We start from the raw sequence: 19,348 nt of genomic DNA on the forward strand, positions 1-19,348 counted from the left end.
TGTACACTGCTCAAAAAAATTAAGGGAACACTTTAGCAACACAATGTAACTCAAAGTCAATCACACTTCTGTGAAATCACACTGTCCACTCAGGAAGCAACACTGATTGACAATCAATTTCACATGCTGTTGTGCAAATAGGACATACAACAGGTGGAAATTATAGGCAATTAGCAAGACACCCCAATAAAGGAGTGGTTCTGCAGGTGGTGACCACTTCTCGGTTCCTATGCTTCCTGGCTGATGTTTTGGTCACTTTTTAATGCTGGCAGTGCTTTCACTCTAGTGGTAGCATTAGACTGAGTCTACAACCCACACAAGTGGCTCAGGTAATGCAGCTCATCCAGGATGGCACATCAATGAGAGCTGTGGCAAGAAGGTTTGCTGTGTCTGTCAGTGTAGTGTCCAGAGCAAGGAGGCGCTACCAGGAGACAGGCCAGTACATCAGGAGGCCATAGGATGGTAACAACCCAGCAGCAGGACCGCTACCTCTGCTTTGTGCAAGGAGGAGCAGGAGGAGCACTGCCAGAGCCCTGCAAAATGACCTCCAGCATGCCAGGTCAAATGTGCATGTGTCCACTCAAACGGTCAGAAACAGAAACAGACATGAGGGTGGTATGAGGGCTCAACACCATACAGGTGGTTTGGCATCTGCCAGAGAACACCAAGATTGGCAAATTCGCCACTGGTGCCCTGTGCTCTTCACAGATGAAAGCAGGTTCACACTGAGCACATGTGACAGATGCAACAGAGTCTGGAGACACCGTGCAGAACATTCTGCTGCCTGCAACATCCTCTAGCATGACTGGTTTGGCAGTAGGTCAGTAATGGTGTGCGGTGGCATTTCTTTGGGGGGGCCGCACAGCCCTCCATGTGCTTGCCAGTGGTAGCCTGACTGCCATTAGGTACTGAGATGAGATCCTCAGACCCCTTGTGAGACCAAATGCTGGTGCAGTTGGCCCTGGGTTCCTCCCAATGCAAGACAATGCTAGACCTCATGTGGCTGGAGTGTGCCAGCAGTTCCTGCAAGAGGGAGGCATTGATTCCATGGACTGGCCTGCCCATTCCCCAGACCTGAATCTGATTGAGCACATCCGGGACATCATGTCTCACTCCATCCACCAATGCCACGTTGCACCACAGACTGTCCAGGCATTGTAGGAAGGTCATCCGAGCACGTGGAGGCCACACACACTACTGAGCCTCATTTTGACTTGTTTTAAGGACATTACATCAAAGTTGGATCAGCCTGTACTGTGGTTTTCCACTTTGATTTTGAGTGTGACTCCATATCCAGACCTCCATGGGATGATAAATTTGATTTCCATGGATAATTTTTGTGTGATTTTGTTGTCAGCACATTCAACTATGTAAAGATGAAAGTATTTCATACGATTAGTTTGTTCATTCAGATCTAGGATGTGTTATCTTAGTGTTTCCTTAATTTTTTTGAGCAGTGTATGTAGTTGTAAAAGTTGTATTACAGCCCTTCTCCAGTGCTACAATGAGGCTGATAAATCAGTTCTGTGCTAGCAATAAGATTCCTATAACAATGTAAGCTGTTTAAACTATTCTCTGTTTTTAGAGGACAAAATTGAATATTAACATGTCTAAAGCTCTGTTGATGAATGTAAGTGTGAACATAGCCTTATGCTGTCTAGAAATATTAGATATAGAAACAATCTATAGTGCCCACCTAAGGCTTGGATAATGTTGATCTTACACAGTCTTATCCGGTGAGATGTAACATTTATTACATTTACATGTGCAGATTTCTTGTGGTTTAAGACACCTTGTACTATCTTCTCATGTTTACAAAGTGAACTAAAACAAGGATATGTACCAATGGCACTTTCTACTACGTGTAGCTTCTTGTACTATAATCATAGCCAAAAAGACAGGAAGTAAGGTGGTTGTAATAATAAACAATAATCTAAAGCACTCAAATAAGTGCAAAAAAACATCAACAATAAAACAAAGAGTGGGATTCATTTGCTTGTCTTCAGTGCAATGTTTCAAACTTACACCATTACTTTTCTCAGGCCTGACATTGGACTGAATGCTAGCAGCCTAACCTTTAGTAACATATGGGGAGATTTATCAAAACCTGTGTAGAGGAATAGTGGTGCAGTTGCCCACAGCAACCAGATTGCTTCCTTTATTTTTCACAGGCCTCTTAACCACGCTTCCTCTACATAGGTTTTGATAAATAACCCCATAGTGCCTGCATTTTGTAGATAATATAGAACACTGGTTCTAAATGTGACACATACATCCCATAAACTGAAAGCATGCCATCTGCACACTGGACACACTCCGAACCAGCTCCACAGCCATGCTGTACCATTCTCCCAATTTATTATGGGTGCTTTTTGCTTTTGGAGGAGACTCTCTTATGGGTCAGACAGTGGCTTAGAGGATAGCTGATGCCAAAAGGTGGCATAAGAGAGCTAACTTTTTTCCATCTAAAGGAGAGAGGATTGCATACTTGGAGTGGGTGCCTGATGCACACATGCCACTAACATTCTTGCCATGTGTCACTCACTTAAAGGGGTATTCCAGGAATCAAAAAACAGGCCTTTGCTTTCAAAGACCTCTTTCTGTTTGTCTCCAGGTTGGGTGTGGTTCTGCAGCTCAGTTCAATTGAAGTGAATGGAGCCAAGTTGTAAAACCACACCCAAAATGGAGACTCTGAATTAAATTAGACCTGCTTTTTTTTTAATTCCTGGAATACCCCTTTATGGTCTATGCACACGTACAGTATTCTGCGCAGATTTGATGCGCAGGATTTTCTGCTGCAGATTTCAATGTAACCTGAATGACTGAACACAGCTTGAAATGCTGCGCAGAAAACCTGTGCAGAATACTGTACGTGTGAATATACCCTTAAAGGGGTACTCCGGCCCTAAGACATCTTATCCCCTATCCAAAGGATCTCTCAAGCAGCAACCACCTGTCTAAGCTGCACAAAGCGATGATCACTCCGTGTCTGAAGACTCATGACCCCGGGGATGGAGTTTTGTGACGTCACGACTCCACCCCCTTGTGAGGTCACACCCCTTCCCATAGGCTTGCATTTGGATAGGAGATAAGATGTCTTAGGGCCGAAGTCCCCCTTTAACTTGTGGGTACATGTGGGCACCACCACTCATCGGATCAAAACTGCATACAACACAAGAGAGATTATGTAAAAGCAGCATTCGCATACAGCATACAACACATGCCGCACAACCGGCATAGACACAGACGTGCTATGCTATGCATTTATCCATATACAAATAACACACTAATCAACACTGTTAAATTACTTGCTCAAATGTCTCCAGTTATAAGACTGAAATAAACTTCCGAAATTCTGGTGAAATAAGCATTTGCCCCTGTATTTCTGTATCATAACAAAACAGAGTAAAATAATTAATAAATGTTTGGCCATTTTAAATTGAGCTTAAAAACAACCCAGCACACACAAAAGCTAAACATCTCATATGCGTTTTTTACACGTGAATAAAGACATCTAAAAAGAGAATTCAGGTTTCCAGATAAACAAAATATTCTATCACAATTAGAAACATTTCAAAAGCCCTATAATTTTCAATCAAAATTACAGTAATTTCTGATATACAAGCCATGATTCATGACAGAATTTTACACTTCATAAGAGATGACAGTGGCCTGATGTATGACATGCTGAGCAGTGAACCAATATAAACAACTCTGTTTAATGTTTAAATAGCACTGTTGTTTAGAGCGCGACAATAAAAGAAACACGTTGCCGAAATTACCGCTTTCAGTCTGATTAAGGGGAAGGGATGCATTCGAGATTCAACTGTTTACATGGCCATTTGTTTGTGTGTGTATATATATATTGACACACAATGGGGGAGATTCATCAAAACTAGTGCGGGGCAAAGTGAAGCGGTGAAATGTGATGGGGGAACTGCTCCTCTCTCTATTGTTGTAGTTTTGAGAAATCTCTTCTAAGGCTTGCCAATGGCCACAGAATCAACAATTCACTTACTTAAAATTTACCGCAGTCCATCTCATTCCAGCTAGAGAAATCCAGGTATGTCCCTGTTAGAAATCGGGTCGTGCCTGTAACAGTACATTATAAATAGTCTAATGTTTCGAGAAAGTCCACAAAAGATTCTGAACCTAAGAGTGGGATTGGCTGTGGAAAAATTCACAGCAAATCCAATGCATAGTTTGCAGAACATTTAGCCCGAAAATTTGTACAAAAACCTCACATGCCCTGGTGCTACCGTGACAATGCTTTTCTGGTCTCCATACACCTGGAATTCAGCAGACTATTGGCATGTGACCACTGAAGCATGTGATAGGCTGTTACATGTGATCAGGCATCATCTATGGAGGTCGGGTGCAGATAGACCTGCCAGAGTGGCACTGCCACAAGACCACCAGGATAGAAAAGTATAGTGTTTTATTGACTTATTTTATACTTTGTGTCATATTTTGTCTGGACGTGTAGATTTTGCAGCATATTAGGTTATGATCACACAGGGCTGAAATGCTACAAATTTATTGTGAACATGCTTCAGATTTGTTGCAGATTTTGATTTCCCTAAGTTGATTGGGAAAACTGCAACACATACACAACAAATCTGCAGCATTTCACTCTTACGTGATACATACTAAGGGTAGGCTCCGACATACAATTCTATGCTGATTTTCTGCTGCCGATCTAGGAGAAAAATCTGCAGTAGAAAAACTTTAGCCTATATATAGTACGTGTGAACATACCATGAAGCTTTTTAGGGTACAATCACACTAGGGTACAATAATACTATGACAAACACACTGCTAAAATTGTAGTGAAAAATAAAGGGATTCTGTTGCTCTTTTGCTGCAATTGTGGCTTTGCATAAAATAGTTATAAAGCGCAATGCAACTTGCTGGTAAATACATGCATTTTTAGGTAGGTTTATGTTAAGGCATTGTGCTGGATCATTAATGATGCCTTACTAGGGTAGGGAATGGCTTAACACCTAAAACTGATATAAAATGATGAATTATAGTATGCACTCATTGTTTATTACACTAGATTTCGCTTTTTAGTGAAGCAAATTGAGTATAGTATTACATAGGACAGATATATAATGTGCATGTCCATAGTCCTTGTAACTGGCTTCAGGTTTAGAAGCAATGGTATTAAAGGGGTACTCTTGTGGAAAACAGTTTTTTTTTTTTTTTTCCATATCAACTGGCTCCAGAAAGTACTATTTAACCCCTTAACCCCTTAAGGACCGGGGGTTTTTCCGTTTTTGCATTTTCGTTTTTTGCTCCTTGCCTTTAAAAAATCATAACTCTTTCAAATTTACACCTAAAAATCCATATGATGGCTTATGTTTTGCGCCACCAATTCTACTTTGTAATGACGTCAGTCATTTTGCCCAAAAATCTATGGTGAAGCGGGAAAAAAAATCATTGTGCGACAAAATTGAAAAAAAAAAAACGCTGTTTTGTAACTTTTGGGGGCTTCCGTTTCTCCGTAGTACATTTTTCGGTAAAAATGACACCTTATCTTTATTCTGTAGGTCCATACAATTAAAATGATACCCTACTTATATAGGTTTGATTTTGTCGGACTTCTGGAAAAAATCATAACTACATGCAGGAAAATTAATACGTTTAAAATTGTCATCTTCTGACCCCTATAACTTTTTTATTTTTCCGTGTATGGGGCGGTATGAGGGCTCATTTTTTGCGCCGTGATCTGAAGTTTTTAACGGTACAATTTTTGCATTGATAGGACTTATTGATCACTTTTTATTCATTTTTAAATGATATAAAAAGTGACCAAAAATGCACTATTTTGGACTTTGGAATTTTTTTGCGCGCACGCCATTGACCGAGCGGTTTAATTAATGATATTTTTTTATAACTCGGACATTTCCGCACGCAGTGATACCATATATGTTTATTTTTATTTTTATTTACACTGTGTTTTTTTATGGGAAAAGGGGGGTGATTCAAACTTTTAATAGGGGAGGAGTTAAATGATCTTTATTCACTTTTTTTTTTGCAGTGTTATAGGTCCCATAGGGACTTATAACACTGCACACACTGATCTCCATCATTGATCACTGGTTTCTCATAAGAAACCAGTGATCAACGATTCTGCCGCATGACTGCTCATGCCTGGATCTCAGGCACTGAGCAGTCATTCGGCGATCGGACAGCGAGGAGGCAGGTAGGGGCCCTCCCGCTGTCCTGTCAGCTGTTCGGGATGCTGCGATTAGCCGCGGCTATCCCGAACAGCCCGACTGAGCTAGTCGGGAACTTTCACTTTCACTTTTAGCCGCGCGGCTCAGCTCTGAGCGCGCGGCTAAAGGGTTAATAGCGCGCGGCGCCGCGATCGGCGCTGCGCGCTATTAGAGGCGGGTCCCGGCTTCACTATGACGCCGGGCCCGCCGTGATATGACGCAGGGTTACTGTGTAACCCCGCGTTATATATGAAGAGCAGGACCAAGGACGTACCGGTACGTCCTTGGTCCTTAAGGGGTTAAGGACTCAGCCCAGTTGGGCCTTAAAGGGGTGCTCCGCCCCTAGCATCTTATCGCTGGGATCACGCTGCTGGGGTCCAGGGATCTCAGCTGTGGCACCCCACTATCATTACTGCACAGAGCACGCTCGCTCTGTGCGTAATTACGGGCAATACAGGGGCCGGAGCATCGTTACATAGCAAGACAACTCAGCCCATAAGGACTGTGTGCTATACAAAGATAGGAAGTCAGTCCTGCTGGACGCTAATACTAAAATGTGTGAATATATTGGTGCATAGAGTGCTGGGTTTTTTAAATTCACCTACAGCTCATTAATATTCACATAGGAAAAAAAAAGTTAAGTTTTAGTTTAAATTATAGTGAGGGATAAAAAGTGGACTTCTTACTCGGTCCTTATGGGCTGAGTTGTCTTGCTATATAACAGTTTGTAGGTCTACCCCTCACTTGGATCTTTGAGCTGGAGCATAGTTACGTCACGGCTCCGCCCCCTCATGATGTCATGGTGCTCTGGCCCCTGTATCGCCGGTCATTACGCACAGAGCGAGTTTGCTCTGTGCAGTAATGATAGCGGGGTGCCACAGCCGAGATCCCGGGGGTCCCCAGCAGCGGGACCCCAGCGATCTGACATCTTATAACCTATCCTTTGGATAGGGGATAAGATGTCTGGGGGCGGAGTACCCCTTTAAGAACAATTTTATTTTTACGTTTCGTTTTTTATTTCTTTACTGCCGGCAGTATGGACGATAATTTTCCTATTCCGGAGTTCTCCTTTAATATTTCAGTTTAACTTCATATAGATAAAAGGAAATCTCCATTCAGGGAGGCTGGACTAAATCCAGGGGCCAGGTATCCAGTGCACCTCTAATTTTCAGTTGTTTTTTATTGGTGTCTATTCAAGAATCTCTGCAGGTAGATGTTATGGAGAAGAATGTAAGCAGGCAAATTTGGCCAATACCTTAAGGTTGGAAACAACTGCAGCGCACATGAATGGAGCAGATTTTTAAACATTTCCTACAGAGACACCCTATCAAATTAATGCCATTTCAAGATCTTTGCTAGCAGTCAGTGAATTAAATGGGAGCTCTGATTGTCCTGACCTGTACTAAACAAATAACATTGCTTAGTGGTCTTCTAAAGGCCAGTTAACCCCCATATACAGTTGAAAAGTAGGTGACCCTATTTGCTACTGGAGCCTACTTAATAAAATGGACTCCCTGTCGTTCTCTAGGTACAGTCACTATGCACGGAATCATCTTGGGCCTTTAATTACAGTCCCTGCCACTCCATGCTATACCAAGTCCTACCTGAGCTGCTAATGTTTCTCTTAGATGGCACTGGCCCACCAGGACATAGGCCCGGAAATCCACCCTGGCCACTACCATCTGCCCATTTCATAGAGGGGGGGGGGGCATCCAGCTTGTGGAGACCAGCAGGGATATTACAATCAGAGGCTGAGAACTCAACCTAAGCTACTCTCACTCTAACCCACCAGGGAGCTCATAGCAATATACCACTGTTGGCAATCATCTGTGAGCTATATACTGCAGCACAGAACTCTCTCCTGAGTGACTCTTCCTATATCAGTTGACAATTCTTCCACTCACTTTGCTCAAGTAGGGATCTTGGAAATGGTGAGTAATGTAAATGCAGTGCATTTGGAAAATCTTCAGACCCTTTCACTATTTTTACATTTTGTAATGTTGTGGCTAAAATAAAAAAACATCTAATACCCTCCATCATTCTGCATTTAACACCCCATAATAAGAATGTGAACAGAAATGTAGACATCTTTGTTAATTTATTGGTAAAAAATTTATAAAAAATATTGCTTTGACATAAGTATTCAGACCCCTTGCTCAGTACTTAGTTGAAGCCGCTTTGGCAGAGATTACACCCTCCAGTTTTTTGGGTTATGATGCCACAAGGTTTGCACATCTGGATTTGGGGATTTTATTCAATTCTTCTCTGTAGATTCTCTGACGCTCTATCAGATAGGATGGGGCTCACAATGGAGGCCATTTTTAGGTCTCTCTAGAGATGTCTGACTGTGTTTAAGTCAGGGCTCTGTCTGGGCCACTCAAGGACATTCACAGTTGTCCCTGAACTGCTTCTGTATTGTCTCCCAGTCTGAGATCCAGAGCTCTCTGGATCAGGTTTTCATTAAAGGAGTATTCCCATCTGGGACATTTATGGCATATCCATAGGATATGCAATGAATGTTCGTCAGATGTGGGTCCCACCTTTGGGATCACAACACATCTGATATGGCAGCCATAGCAACGTCTGGCAAGGATCTCACTCAGCTTTGCTGATCAGACTGAAATATAATTTCTCTATTACGTTTGTGATATACATCAGTGGCCTGTCATAAGGGTATGCAGACGTGTACAATGGCATACTGGCAATGGGCTCATTGAGTTTACAGAATGAACATAGACTGCTAGTGACCATGTTCTGTATACGGTTATTTTTCAGGACTCAATAGTATGGTTTGGACTAAATAGTAGTGCTATATACACAATATACAGTTTAGGAAATGGACTGAACATAGTCACTAGTAGACACATTTTCAGTATATTAACCTCAGTGGGCCCACTGCGGTATGCCATTGTATACCTTGGCATATCTTTAATACAAGCTGCCAATGTAAACCTCTGTACTGGAGAAATGTGATGTGAACAGAGCCTTATTTTAGTAGTTTTCATTCTTTATTGGACAAAATAGCACTTCATGACATTTTTTACTGTTTTAAATAAGGGGGGGGGGGAGGAATTAGGGACTAGAACAGTGTTTCCAAACCAGGAAACACTTGGCTGTCCGGGCATGCTGGGAGTCGTAGTTTTGCAACAGCTAAAGGCACTGTGGTAGGAAAACACTGAATTACACCACTGAATAAACCAGAGCCCTGGTCTGTATTCAGATCAGTATTCCCCTCGCCCAAAACAACTATGTCTGACAAGTATGAAACAAAACTCAAAATATAAAAGAATTGCAGATTGCTGCTGAATTAGACAATTGCAACTTTCACAAGGTTGAAAACTTTATTCCAAAAATACATTACAAAAATCCAAAGTGGAGCCTAGAACAACAATCTACAATTCACATGGTGCATCAACTCCCAAGTCAATCTAAACAAATTGCATATAAGGGTGTACAGTTCATAAAAAATAGTACATCAGATGTATATGGAAATACAGCTACAACATTGACATGCAGAAAAAAAGGTTAACACAATGAATATCAATAGCTGAAACATACCGGCATAAAATATTAGAGGGCAATAAATTCTTACGGCAAGGTAATTCTCTCATACAAGTATGCAGTACATTTCCTTAAGTCTCTCGTAAACCAGTCATTTGTTAGACATCTGTACGGGATGTCACTCTCAAAAACAAGGTAAATATATTTGCATAACTGAAGAATTCGGCTGGGTTCACGTGAAGTTTTTCCCCTACGTTTAGTATGTATTTGGAGAAATTCCTGATATAGAGGGATTGTTCTTTGGCCTCTTTTTGGCTGATATAGGTCAGTGTACAAGATACACAAAAATGGTTTTTGCAAATGTGCCCATATTTTTGTACGTTGGGTGCACAGACAACAACTTTCCCATTAACTGAAATACAACACACACATTAATGTTAAAAATGTGGGCGCAATTTGTCCGCAATTTTGTGGATGCACTGCTCCACTGGAAAACATTTTTTTTTTAAATCAACTGGTGCCAGAAAGTTAAGCAGATTTGTAAATTACTTCTATTTAAAAATCTTAATCCTTCCAGTACTTACCAGCTGTTGTATTCTCCACAGGAAGTTCTTTTCTTTTTGAATTTCTTTTCAGTCTGATCACAGTGCTCTCTGCTGACACCTCTGTCCATTTTAGGAACTGTCCAGAGTACAAGCAAATCCCCATAGCAAACCTATCCTGCTCTAGACAGTTCCTAAAATGGACAGAGGTGTCAGCAGAGAGCACTGTGGTAAGGCAGAAAGGAAATTCAAAAAGAAAAGATCTTCCTGTGGCGCATACAGCAGCTGATGAGTACTGGAAGGATTAAGATTTTTAAATAGAAGTAATTTACAAATCTGTTTAAAGTTTCTGGCACCGGTTGACTTTAAGAAAAATGTTTTCCAGTGGAGTACCCCTTTAAGCAGGTACCTAACAGTAGCATTCACCACCTCAGAGGCAATATTAGCCTCTATTTAAGGGTTATGCCATGGAAAAAGCTCACTATTAGGCAGCAGTTACAGTTTCAGTTTAATGTATATACTCCCCTAAACAGAGAGGGAAAACCTGATGTGAACCCAGCTTTACTTGACAGCTTAGGGGCGTATACAGGAACAATATGGAAGGGGTTAATGTGTGTTTTTTGAACCTTTGTTAACTTTTTTTTACACTATTGGTCTGTCTTTTAGAAGGAATCATTAGATTCCTCATACAGATCTACGCAGTTCTATTGTGTGATCTGCACTCCAGTGGTAGAGCATGCTGCAGACAGGCTCTATCAATTGCAGTCACAGATGGCTACCTCTACAGTGGATCGTCCCCCCACCCCCCATGAGATCGCACTGCGGGAGATGGTGATCCACCCCACTAGACCACCAGGAACTGTTTAAAGGTCCCTTTAAATGCTGCTGTCAGCTTTGACAGCAGTGATCTAAAGGGTTAATAGTTGGACACGGCGATTGTCACATGCCAGCTATTAGCGGCGGCTCCTAGCTACTGGAATCAGATGGGGATCGCTGAGAATGAAGCAGAGCCCACTCTATACACCCTTAGCAGCACTATGACGGGATGACGAGGGATAATGTGCTATCCTTATGGACAACCTGGCATTACACTGGTCTGGACCACTGCGGATTTTGGTATAAATGCCGAACCATATTCTGCAAAGGGAGAGACGTGTTCTAAATCTATTGAGCCAGGCATGCTGTGTGTCCAACAATTAAACCCTTTATGGCATCTAAGGGTGCTTTCACACTACTGTAGTGTAAGGTTGCTGGATACTGTAGTGTAAGGTTGCTGGATCCGGTGGGAGGGGCGAAAACCGTCCGCTCCCGTATCCCAGCCGGATCCAGCCTGAACCCCATTCATTTCAATGAGCCGACCGGAGTCAAACGCTGACTCCGGTTGTCTCATTTTTCCCCGGTATACCACGGTTTTAGGTCCGGTCAGAAAGCTGTATACGGGGCAAAAATGAGACAACCGGAGTCAGCGCTTGACTCTGGTCGGCTCATTGAAATGAATGGGGTTCAGGCTGGATCCGGCTGGGATAGTATCAGTAGTACAGAGTAGTAAAAATGTGGCAGTGAGAGCTGTGCCTTCTTATTTCAGAAGAAGCTTTTACCTAACTCCATTAAAGGGGCACTCCGCCCCTAGACATCTTATCCCCTATCAAAAGGATAGGGGATAAGATGTCAGATCGCGGGGGTCCTGCCGCTGGGGACCCCTGGGATCTCGGCTGCAGCACCCACCTGTTGCGGCTTCCGGAAGCTGGAGGCTCTCATCCTAACGCCTCACGACCACGTTGACGGAAGATCGTGACGTCACGACTCCGCCCCCATGTGACATCATGCCCCGCCCCATCAATGCAAGTCTATGTGAGGGGGCTTGACGGCTGTCACGCCCACTCCCATAGACTTGCATTGAGGGGCAGGGCATGACGTCACATGGGGGCGGAGTCGTGATGTCACACGGGGGGCGGAGTCGTGACATCACAATCTCACGTCACCATGGTCGGGAGCCGAAGCCTCCAGCGTTTCCGAAACCGCAACAAGTGGGTGCTGCAGCCGACATCCCGGGGGTCCCCAGCGGCGGGACCCCCGCGATCTGACATCTTATCCCCTATCCTTTGGATAGGGGATAAGATGTCTAGGGGCGGAGTACCCCTTAAAGGCAAGTTCCCCTGTTTGGTGTGTCACAATATTAACCATTTTCCAAAACACAAATAATCATTTGTAGTTTTAGGAACATACAGCCGTGGGTAGTTTTCTGGAATGGGGTTCTTTACTATTCTAGTCAAATGAGTTATCTCAGTCTAACAGATGCTGGCTTTCCAGACATGACAACCACCAATGGCACTGACAGCGCCTGTAGGTGTTGCCACTAAGTATTTACCTTACCCCCTGCAGCTTTTGTAAGGCCTGTGTAAGTTGTAAGATAACTTTTGGTCAGCATGATCCATCAGTTTTCATAACTGAAAACCAGAAGTGGGAACAAAACAGGAAACATAATGGAAAGATCTGTGCCGCTTCTTTGTTTTGGACCCAGTCTTTGTTTTGGTTTCTAAATACTGTCCAAAATATGCCCTCAGGAAAGTGGCCTCTTGCAGTAATCATCACAAATAATCACATAGTAACAGTATAAAGTAATAATTTAGCAAAAAACGGGGCTACAAACCCTCTCGAGAAAAAAAATTCTTCCAAGCAAAAAATTATGGTGGGAGCCATAAACATTTACTTGTAATATTGATTTTTTTTTATTTATTTATTTTTTTATATATAATAAATTAGAATTATCATAAGTAAGCAATCTAGTAATCTGGGGAGGAAATTGATCTCCTTCCCCAAACCCCATTCTCCCTATTATAAAGGAAACGTTCAGTATTGGGTGTTGTCATTTCTGGTGCATAATTTCACAAGCACTATTATGATGCAATCCTTCCCAATTTCAAAAATATTTACTTTTTTTTTTTTTTTTTTACCAGTCTGAATATAACCTATAAGTGTCCATATTGTTTTTTGTGACAAATATAAATCGATTTAATGTTCTGGGAACAATAAGGCTAAGAAACCATCCTGTGTCCAATGCAATAAATCCACCTCTCAAACATTTGACCATTTTAGATCTGTACAGAAAGCAGAATAATATTTTTTCTTCAAATGAATATTATGTACCTGGCTTTTGGAAGCTGCAACCTTTGCAAATAGTGCTTGGGATACTTTAGCTCTTTTCATTTCCTGCTGGATCTCATCATAGATGGAAGCATTAATATTCATGTTGCAGTTCTCCAGGCTTCCGTTTCTCTCGGTTGCAATGGTTGCTGTTTTGACCTGGAATAAACATAGGGGAGAGGATATTTACTCACAGATTCGCATATATATTTTTATTTATTTTTTAAACATGTTATTGTTAATTATTTTTCATTTGTAAGAACAGAAAACAAGAAAAAACCCATTTCAATTGAAATATTCTTTAGGTCTATTTTATTGAACATCATACATTCTACTTTATTAAAGGCAACGTCAAGTCCCTTCTAGAGTTTTCCGAGCACTTCACATCTTACTAGGTAATAGTACAGTATTCACTGTAAAACAACAACAAGCAATAGCAAAGTTATCGAGCAAGTCTGGTGGCACCAAGCCAGATATTTTCACAGGACCGTGCAAATGTACAACGCAAAGCTTTCTGCAATTAACGTGAAAGAATTTAACCATCTGTTTTCAACTGGTTTATCTTGTATGTAACATAACCGTGATGATTTATGTCTGTGATAAAAGCACAATGGCGGCATACTAGATTCCATGGATCTCTATCATCATTACAGTTTCCCCTTTAACATGGCCTAACCTTGCCCTTATGCTCCTTGCCTACATCATTACCCGTTCATATTATCTACTGCACTTACATTTCAGAACAGACTGCAGTTTGTCAGGAGGATACATGATTTTCACTTAAAATGCTTAAAACAAATTCTTGGTCTTTCTATCTGTGTACATTAGGCAATCATTCTACCGATTTATACATGTCTATCAAAGAGAGGTGAACTTGCACTCACCGACCATGTAGTAGATTTAGATCCACGGGACCTCCGCGAGGCCGGAAGAAGCACACAGGTGCGTGCGAAAACGGCTGTTAGCCTCTGAGCGCTCCCATCCTAACGTCTCCCTGCCGCACAGAGGTCCCGTGGATCTAAATCTACTACATGGTCGGTGAGTGCAAGTTCACCTCTCTTTGATAGATTTGAAGTTCTTTCTTTTTTCATAGAACTTAGCACCCCTCCAGTATTCATATTATCAGCTACGGCCACTGGACACTATTAGACTGTGCATATACAGTACATTTTTTCATTATAGGTTGATTATAAATAGACTGTGCCTTCTGTTTCTCTCTCGGATAATTTAGATTTATACATGTATTTATAAAGAACCAGTCACCACTTCTGACATGTTCATTTTAGTAAATATCTGTATTCCTTAACTTACATTTTTGGAACATATTTACTTATAGCTCTGTGTTGTGCTGTCCCTATGTTATTTTTCTGACAAATATCTAACTAAACTAACAATCGGGTGTTACCAATTATGGGTGTGTCCCTATACTGTGAACACTGATTGGTCATTGTCACACAGTGTAGCTCATGTCCCCAAACTGACAACACCAAGTTATCAAACTTGTCATACATTCCTAGAAAGAATAACATCAAAATAGCACATTATGGGGAGTAGAAGAATTTTATAAAACAAACAAATAGCGCATCTGCAGCTTGTATGATGCTGAGGATGCGCCGACAGCAGTCACAAGAGTGAGCTCCCTGCTGCGGCTGGGTAGCTCTGTGTGGATTTCCAGCTGTAGACACAATACCTGCTTTTAGAAGATGCACAGAGGGAAATCCACCGCTCCGAGCGGACACAAAGAAGTACTCAGCCACAGCAGGGAGCTTGCTTTTGTGACTGCTGTCAGTAAACTACGTTGCAGATGCGCTCTGTGTGACCTAAAGGGGTACTGTAATTGGAACCAATAACATTATGTGTATATCTGTAATATATATTAGTTAAAATATATATATATATATATATATTTACATTAGTTAAAAAAGTGTATATTTTTGAGTGAAAAAATACTGTCTTGTTCCTGCAGCTATTGCTTGTGTGTCTTTTTACTGGGACAAAGTACAGGAAGTGTCGGTAGGACAAACAGGGCTTTGTGAAAGCTCGTGGCTTGTCATTCAGCCTGCTGTGGGAGCCAGGGGTGTGTCATAGAGCCTCAATGCACAGAGCTGCCAACTGGAGGAGTGAGGGCAAAAGCTCCCACATGAGATGTATGGGCAAAAGCATCATTTCATGTGGAAAGTTTTTTTTATAGCAGCCCACATTTTGTGGATGAAGTTACAGAGTATGTTCGGGTTGGACTATTTGGTATTTTGCCTAGAAGGTAGTTTAGTCCAACAAGTCAAAACACCTGCATTCATGTTTTTGTGTTATACACAATAGAAAAATCTCCTGTAGCATTACTTTAGTTTAGGGAATGCAAAAGTAGCAGCCATGCCTGCCTCCCCATGCCTCACTCCTATGTAGGAAGCCAGCAATATTAAAAAATATGGTGCCATTTTCCATGAGACCCAGAAGCTCCATGTTACATCTCTACAGTAGATCACATATACAAGAGTGCTAGGCCACTTGCCAGATCAGGGGTGTGGAAATTTTATAAAAAACTACTTGTCCACGGGACTAAAATGTAGCAAAATCTACTTGTCCCTCATGACGATCTACTTGTCCGGCCAATTTTCGCTTTTACACTCTCGTTTTTTCCTCCTTGCCCTATAATAGCCATAACTACCTACTATAATGATACCTTTTAATTTTTCAATAACATTCTCCGAACCAAATATATATATATATATATATATATATATATATATATATATATATTTGGGGAAGTGAAATTGAAATAGTAAAAGATAATTTAGCAGATTTGGTGATTTTTCTTTTCTGCGCCATTTACCTTGTGGTCAGATAACATGTTAGTTTTATACTTTAGGCGCCTGATTACAGCGATACCAGATTTGTATCGTTTACGTCATGTTTTACTAATTCTGGACTTTTTCAAATTTTTTTAATTGCCATTTTTTAACCCCTGTAGCTTTATTATTTTTTGCACATACCAGGCTGTATGAGGGCTCATGTTTTGCGCCATAATCTGTTTTTTGTATCGGTACCATTTTGAGATTGATCTGACTTTTTAATCGCTTTTTAACTTTTTTTTCTGGGATATTATAAAAATTTCTAATCTGTGGTTTGGTATTTTTTTTTCATTTACCGTACGGGATACATAATGTTATATTTTCATAGGTTGTACAATTACGCACGAAGCGATACCAAATATGTTTATTTTTATTATGTTTACATGTTTTTATATAGGAAAAGGGGGTGATTTGAACTTTTAACATGGAAGGGGTTAATGCAGCGGTCTTCAAACTGTGGCCCTCCAGATGTTGCAAAACTACAACTCCCAGCATGCCCGGACAGCCAACGGCTGTCCTGGCATGCTGGGAATTGTAGTTTTGTAACATCTGGAGGGGCACAGTTTGAAGACCACTAGGTTAATGTGTGTCTTTCAAACTTTTATTAAAACTTTTTTATTTTATTTTATTTATTTATTTTTTTACACTTTATTACATTTATAGGAGGAATCATTAGATTCCTCAGACAGATGAATAGAGTTCTATTGAACTCTATTAATCTGTGAGCTCTGTGATCCATTGATAGAGCCTGGTCCAGCCAGGATCTATCAATGACAGAGGCGGGACAGGAGGAAGCAGAGGTAAGTCCTCCGGCTACCTCCATAGTGGGGGCAATCCACCCCACTAGCCCACCAGGGAGCATTCACATCTCCCTTTAGACGCCGCTGTCAAAGGGAGATGTGAAGGGAGATCTAAAGGGTTAATAGCCAGCCGCGGCGCATGCTGGCTATTAGCGGCGGCCCCCGGCTACTGTGAACAGCCGGGGGCTGCAGAGTATGGAGCGGGCAGGAATCCCGAGCCCGCTCCATACATACTACAGAGCGCCGCATGCAGTCTCCCCGTGCAGACGTGCGGGGAGCAAAGACAGAGGACGCAGGTCTGCACGGGGAGAAATAAGCCACGCCCCCTCATCTCCCCCCGCACGTCTGCAGAGCAGGGGAGAGAAGACATACACAGCTTCTCATCTCCCCTGCTCTGCTTCCGAGGACACAGGCTGCAGAGTATGGAGCGGGCAGGAGTCGGGATCCCGCTCCATACAAACTGCAGATCGCCACCGCACTTGTCAGGTCCGGCCCTGCTTGCCCGAAGCCGGGCTAAGGGCCGGACAAATTCACCTGCCCGGCGCCCAAAACTGCTAGTCCCGGGCGTCGGGCGATAGAAATTCCACATCCCTGCAGATACTGAATACCACATTATTAATTATTTCATTTAGTGTAAAAAAACATTTATAAAATTTTTTTATAGTAAAAACAAAGCAAAAAAAAACATAAACCTTCGCTAAATACACAATCCTAAGATTCTCACTTTATAATAACTACTTAATATAGCTAAAAAACTACAAAAAAAAAAAAAACAGGTTAAGCACTAAAACGACAAAAATATTATTCCACATTAGTCTCGCAGCAGAGATTTATCAGCTCGAAAAGGATTTGCGTAAGACATTTGCAAGTAAAAGTTGTAAGCCCCGTCTTCTTTCCTCTGACAGACATGTACTGTATGTTAAGGTGTGCATGAATGCATCAATAATCGTTTCTACATGTCTCTGTATTATCAGTCTCAATGCAGATTGTGATACCTGTTGTTGGACTTACATCAAAAGAATGGAATAATTTTAAAGCAATTGATGAATCTTTTGTAGTTCTTTAAGACACTTGGCAGCAAAAAAATATGCAAAAGAGGGAGAACAGACATGCTAGATATTTTTTTTGAGACTCTTCAGTTGTTTACAGAAATAGGCTTTAGATAATTTACAATTTATTCACTTTTTTTGTCTTTAGATCCCTACCTGTTTTAGATAAACTGCATACGCCACCCATTCACATGCTATACTAACATTCTGTTCTACTTTTATCACTTACTATACTTTTGTACTGCTTTTATATAGCTTGACTGTACAGTATTCTCAACTTAAGTTCCATTAGCTCCTACAAATCCATAATTTACAGTTGACTCATTGCTTGATAAATGGATTATCATCTCAAATCCCAGCTATCATATGCAACAGCAAATGTCTAAAGCAAACAAATCTTGCCTCATTTTAAATCATTGTTAGAGCAAATCTAACACTGCACAAAGAATCAGTAATATTATTAGACATTTCAAATGATATTAGTAATCCTCTAAGCCAGCGAGACATACAGAAGCAGCGCACTATGATTCAGTGGAGCCTAAGGCAACACTAATTATTGAATCACCGGAGTTCTATTGGGAATCACATTTTTTATGATTTGGAGTCCGTTTAATCCCCTTATCTCTAAAAGGATCCTTCACTGGACTTCAGGCTAAAGTCCATTAATAGTAGGCTAAGCCATTAGCACACCATGTTCCCTTTCAATAAGGAAATTTGCTCTCTTTCTTGCAATACATTAGTGGATAACGGTAGCAGCTTCCTCCTGTCCACCATCGCCGACCCGCGTTATTTATGACTCCTGGAAGACTTTTGGTAATCATTAGCTGTAAACTCTACCGTATGTCAAGAAAAAAGGCTTTTGTGTTTGATGAACTCATCGGTTTTATTATGTACATTGAATGTGGATATAAGCGTCTAAGCAATATTTTCCATAAATGGTATGTCTCTTTTAAAGCAGAAAAAGTAACCCTGTAAAACTTAATGGAAGAGCCAAGTACAATTAGGACATAAATGTGAATGGTGCCAGGAAAGCCCATGTGCACACTGATCAACTTAATAAAAGAACAGGTCTTCAATATAATAAAACAGTAAGAAGCTAATACCTCTAAGCCACAAATGTTCTTCTATCTGCTAAAGCCACTACGTCTCTCTTGGTCTGAGAAAATGGGGGGCATTTTCTACCCATAAATGTATCAAATAGGTGATCTTTCATATCATCTATAGTCATTTAGACAACTTTTA

At 41.3% G+C, this 19,348-nt stretch overlaps 1 protein-coding gene across 8 annotated transcripts in view; it reads right to left on the reverse strand.

Moving 5' to 3' along the window:
- Positions 1 to 19,348, reverse strand: part of SATB1 (SATB homeobox 1) — a 202,213-nt gene that overhangs the window by 16,572 nt on the left and 166,293 nt on the right. For all 8 annotated transcript variants that reach the window (XM_056519940.1, XM_056519943.1, XM_056519939.1 and 5 more), the window contains one exon: positions 13,412 to 13,567. In XM_056519940.1, coding sequence (XP_056375915.1) covers positions 13,412 to 13,567 — 156 coding nt within the window. The remainder of the gene's footprint in view (positions 1 to 13,411; positions 13,568 to 19,348) is intronic.

The sequence above is a fragment of the Hyla sarda genome, chromosome 5, assembly GCF_029499605.1.
Source record: "Hyla sarda isolate aHylSar1 chromosome 5, aHylSar1.hap1, whole genome shotgun sequence".
Lineage (NCBI taxonomy): Eukaryota > Metazoa > Chordata > Amphibia > Anura > Hylidae > Hyla > Hyla sarda.